This window comes from Diaphorina citri, unplaced genomic scaffold, assembly GCF_000475195.1.
Source record: "Diaphorina citri unplaced genomic scaffold, Diaci psyllid genome assembly version 1.1 scaffold2722, whole genome shotgun sequence".
In the NCBI taxonomy this organism is placed as follows: domain Eukaryota; kingdom Metazoa; phylum Arthropoda; class Insecta; order Hemiptera; family Psyllidae; genus Diaphorina; species Diaphorina citri.
Window position 1 is genome coordinate 21,003 of NW_007380139.1, and position 5,637 is coordinate 26,639.

The 5,637-nt window shown below is 39.1% G+C and overlaps 1 protein-coding gene across 1 annotated transcript in view; it reads right to left on the bottom strand.

Annotated features, from left to right (window-relative positions):
• Window positions 1–5,224, bottom strand: part of LOC103519425 — a 6,439-nt gene extending 1,215 nt beyond the window's left edge. Inside the window, exon 1 of the mRNA XM_008484512.1 lies at window positions 4,987–5,224. Coding sequence (XP_008482734.1) covers window positions 4,987–5,224 — 238 coding nt within the window. The remainder of the gene's footprint in view (window positions 1–4,986) is intronic.
• Window positions 5,225–5,637: the final 413 nt, after the last annotated feature.

Sequence of the window (5,637 nt, forward strand, 5' to 3'; positions counted from 1 at the left end):
TTTTTTTTTTTTTTTTTTTTTTTTTTTAAGAGGTTTGACAGAGGGAACTGTAACTGCTACGGTCTTATCGTCCCGAAAGCGAAGTGAGAAGGAAGACAGGATAGAAGAAATCCAACCGTTCCGAAAACGAACCTTATCTGTTTGAGATATAATCCTTCCGGGAATCGACCCCGCGACCTAGCACTTACAAGGCAGACATGCTAACAGTGCTTATTTATGTCAGTCTATGTCACTGCTCGCATAGGACCGAAAAATCCTCCTCCTCCAGCGGCCAGCAGTAGGCTACTAATATTGTCGAGGTCAAATTCTCAACCAGGAGTGCTTTGCTAATGGATCGAGAGTGTACAACCTTGATGAAACGGCAACACTCACAGTACATCACCACTACAACTAGAAAGTTTTCCCAAAGGAAGGAAAATTAATCATTGGATAAGTTTCGGTCATGATGTAACATTTAATTTATAGCTTAAAGTACCTACCAACTACCAACCTACAGTTTCATGCACCAACATCATGTCATCATGAAGTTGTAGACCTGGTATACTAAATAGGTTACCAATGAGTAGGTAAATAAGTTTTTTGTATGTACCTACCTACCTACTCACTTTTGTACTTAACTATTTAATTTTAAGGTGATGCTAGTTTGATTAATGGTGTAGGTACCTATTTGAAATTTCTGAGGCAATGTGTTTATAACATGACTCATGACTAGATACTATTTTGATAAAATCCTTTCAGACATGACTATTTTGATAAAGTTATGATGACAGACAAGTAGGTATTCGTGTCTATTAGGTACCTAACTTGCATATCTAGGTAAATTGGATCCAAATCCAAATAAGTAACATAAAAATGAAGTCTTGTAGAAAAAACTTCATTTAAAATCGGTCGAAAAAAAGGGTGGGTCTAACAGTGTGACCGTTCGTGGCTTGGGCCTAAAATATGGCCTGGCCGCCTGGCTAGGTTACCTAACCTAGGTCATCTCTAGGTGCCATCAAATTCTGAAAATACCTAAGTACCTTGTAACCCTGGTAAGTATCTAGGTACATACCTATTCTGAAGCACCATCAATTTACATATTTCATCCACCAATAAAAGCCAAACAGGACAGTGTGTTAAAATCTCAAAATTCTAAAATGATTTCTTTCCACTTACCGAAATTGACTCCTCGAAATTTCAAACAAACAAAAAGGAGAAAAATTAGAGGAAAAAATCTAAGAGAAATTAAAAAGCTTGATTTTGATTTGGAAAAAATAAAACAGATAACACAAAAGTAACACAGGTGTAAGATAGAAACCCTACACTCAAGTTATTTCAACGTACGGAAATTCAAATGTAAATGAACAAGTATTGAAACATAAAATGTATGAAACTGGTGAGGCTTTCCTATTTCTAACTTCTATAATCATTCAGTCTCAAGTCAAAGATCGAATGTTCAACAGTTCAATGGGAATATGTTCAGGGTGGATCAGAAATAGGTTCCTACCCTACCAGACTAGTTAGCTTGGAGGGTAACGAACTAAGCCCTAAATCGCGGGTCCAATTCCCGTCCAGGGCGGGCGGGCTTCATCGTAATCAGAAATAGGTAACACATACCTACCCTGCCAGCTTAGTTAGCTTGGAAGGTAACGCGTTTGCCTTGTAAGCGCTAGATCGCGGGTCAGTTTCCCGTCCAGGGCGGTCCAGGGCGCGGGTCAGTTTTCCGTTTAGGGCGGAGTTTTGATAGAAGGAACTATAACTGCTAAGGTCTTATTGTCCCGAAAGTGAAAAGAAAAGGCAGACAGGTTAAGAGAAAGCCAGTCGCCAGTCGTTATAATAACGAACCTTATCTGGTTAGAATTATATCGTCCCGGGCGGGAATCGAACCCGAGATCAATTTTGTGAGTAGTACGCAATTGTCCAGATGGTCAATCGGATATCAACCACACCCTGTAGGCTGGGTAAGATTATAATTCTTACTCATTAGGTATGTACCTACCTGTTGCTTCTTCTATCACTCAATAGATCAGTTGCGCTTACTTGGATGATGTTTCAAAGTCATAGAGTAGGAAAAATGAGGACCAACGGAATTTTTCTTTTTCTTCTACGACTTCTAGATCCCGAGATAAATAGATTTAAAAAATACCGGTAAATCGTGAACTTTGACGTCACGGCATACGCTCCCGTACACGATGACGTCACATCAAATGTCCCTCGCAAAGCTCCCTCGCAGGCAACACATTATGTGTTTGTGCGCATACGTTTCTGCGCATTTCTTTCTGCTCCTCAGCAAACGTGCTTGCATACTGGCGCTACCTAGCGGACGAAAAAAACAACTGCGTAAAGTCTGACGTCACACATCTTTGAATCGTGAACATCAAACCTTGAACAAATGAAAATGATAAGGAGATAGTTTTTTTAATTAGGTTAAAATGTTAAATAATCAACTAGAGCCGTGGCGTGGTTATAATACCTGGAAAAATCTGCTCTGAGCGGGAATCGAAGCCAAGACCTCACAAAAACACGTGCGCTACCCTCAAAGCTAACTAGGGTGGCTCAACTAGTGGTTTACTGAGCCCATCAACCCTAAGAGTGATTGATCCCAAAATATAAAGAGCAATTGCCCTTATTGCTCGTTACAGAGAAACAAGCTGGGCCCGTCCCTCCGGGAATTTTTTAGCCCGTAGTTTATTCGATCGTGATTAGAGAAAATCAGTACCTATGTACCTAGGTGCGCTATCCTTCAATCTAACTAGCCTGGCTCAACTAGTGGTTTACTGAGCCCATCAACCCTAAGAGTGATTGATCCCAAAATCTAATCGCCCTTATTGCCCCAAGTCACAATTTGTTGTGTTGCAAGAGAAACAAGCTGGGCCCGTCCCTCCCGGAATTTTTTAGCCCGTGGTTTATTCGATCGTTAGATCGTTTAATTAGTACCTATGTACCTACCTAATTTGTTTAATATTCAGTTTATTGTCATTCTTGATTTGATTTTACTTTCATGAAATGATTTAAAATTAAGACTAGAGCCCGTTCTCCCTTTATTCCCAATATAATGTTTAAGTTTGGTTTTACTTTCATGTAATGATTTAAAATCAAGACTAGAGCCCGTTCTCCCTTTATTCCCAATATAAGGTTTTAGTCACCCATCCATTTATTGGCCTTCCTCGGTGTAGGTTAACAAAGATAACGCTAAAACCGGTCTTAAATTAACGTCTGAAGTGTTATCTAAAACTTTCTCGCTTTGAGTTAATAGGTCGTCGCGACAAATTTCAAGATCAGAGCTCATTTGTGTGAGAAAATGTGAAAAAAATCCCCCAAAAACCAGTTTTTTTTAGTTTTTTTTTTTGGCTTTATGGTTCTCTGGACAAAATTTGCACCACCATTTTCGTGTTTCGTGTTCCTGGTAAAAAGACCTTTAATTTGATAATATAGGTCGACTAGGTTTGGATAAGTCCTTCTATGGGGTCAGACACACAGACGACACCGAAGCAAATACAATAGCCCGTCCCTTATACCTTTTTTTATTACTATTGTAATAATATAGGAAGGACGAAAGCAAATACAATAGTCCGTCCCTTATACATTTTTTTATTACTATCGTAATAATAAAGGAAGGACGAGCTGAAAATGAATGAATTATTTATTATGTTTTGTTCATTATTTTTATTTGATTAAAAAGTTGGCCTAGGTTAGGGTCACACGTCAAGGCAAATAAACAAATGCAGTTCAGAAGTGGAATTTTGTTTACAATCTTTGTTTACTGTAATAATATAGGAAGGACGGACTAAAAATGAATGAATTATGAATGAACTATATTGTATTATGTTTTGTTCATTATTTTTATTTGATCAAAAAGTTGGCCTAGGTTAGGGTCACACGTCAAGGCAAATAAACAAATGCAGTTCAGAAGTGGAATTTTGTTTACAATCTTTGTTTACTTGCCTTTTTTTTTCAATATTAGGTCTGTGTTGTTATTTTATTTTTGCCAAAGCCTAAGTAAGGTCAGAGGGTAAACATGCGTACCTCAAATTAATCGATCCGAGAAAAATGGGCAGATAGAATTGTTATTATTAATAGTTATTTATTGCATATTTGCATGGCAATATTAGGTCTGTGTTGTTATTTTATTTTGCCAAAGCCTAAGTAAGGTCGGAGGGCGAACATGCGTACCTCAAATTAATCGATCCGAGAAAAATGGGCAGATAGAATTGTTATTATTAATAGTTATTTATTGCATATTTGCATGGCTGCGTACAGTTCAACAAGTCATCAAAATGCCCGGAAAAAAGTTTTACTGCCGTTCCAGTAGCGATAACACACTGAACGTTCTCAATGGATCACTGAAGTTAAGCAACGCGTGGTAAATATGCGGATGGGTGACCGTTTGGGTTATCGCGTATTGCTGGCTTTTCCCCACCTCACTCAGGTTGGGTAAGGCCCTCACTAAGAACACTAGAAAATGACCCTCTGAAATATTTGTACATAATCGAAGAAATACGCAACTAAAATACCTAAATACTAAGAAAAAAAAAATCGACTCTGGAAATCGAATCCGGTACCCTTTGCCTGACAAACAAGCATGTTACCGCTGCGCTGGCACAAACTGTGCCCCCTAATATTTTATTTATTGCACTGTACGACCTTTCGAACTTTCACCTGTTTGAACCATGTGGAACAATGTGCAACAGGTGGTCTTGTACAAAGCACGTGTATTAGAACAAATTATAATAATTGTTTTGAGGACAAAACTACATACCTAGGCTGGGATTGAACCCACGCCCTCCTGTTTACCAGGCGATAGGTACCACCCGAAATAATTATGTCTCTTTTTTAGAAGGAAACTAAAAATCGAAAATATTAAGAAAATATGCTGCACAGATGTATCTATTAAACAATTGTACCAAAGTTTATTTACAAAAATAATATACATATTAAAATACAAACATAGTAATATTAGTAATCCCTAGGTCTGACAGACCGTCGGAACGTGTGGGGTGGAAAAGCCTTCCCGGGTTTGAAGCTTTTTCGACCACACGATTTCCGACCCGTCAAACCGTCTGGGCGTGAGTGACTGGCAAAACCAGTCCGACAATCTTGTCGGGCCGCCCTCCGTCAAACTTACCTTGACTTTTCCATACAAGATGGTGACAATGTGGTATCCACTATCCACCAGAGGTATCTTGAAGATCCGATCGACTGAGGTCAAATGAGGGAGCTCTACCTTCTTGTTGGCAACAGTCATGGTGAGATTTGGCTGGAAAAGAAGCAAAATTTTCAACTTGGAAATCCCCAAAGCGTGGGCCCACGGCCTTGCCACAGAATCATGGCTGAGAGGATTTCGTTCACGACATCCATCATTGTCACTTAGAACTCCTGAAGGGTGCAGCTTGGCACGAGCGTGTGCGTTCAACAGACCAAATATAGACAAATTTTACAATAACCTGAAGACAGTATATGACCGCCAGGAGTGCTTTGCTAATGGATGGAGAGTGTACAACCTTGATGAAACGGCAACACTCACAGTACATCACCACTACAACTAGAAAGTTTTCCCAAAGGAAGGAAAATTAATCGCCCTCCTGTTTACCAGGCGATAGGTACCACCCGAAATAATTGAGTCTTTTTTTTAGAAGGAAACTAAAAATCGAAAATATT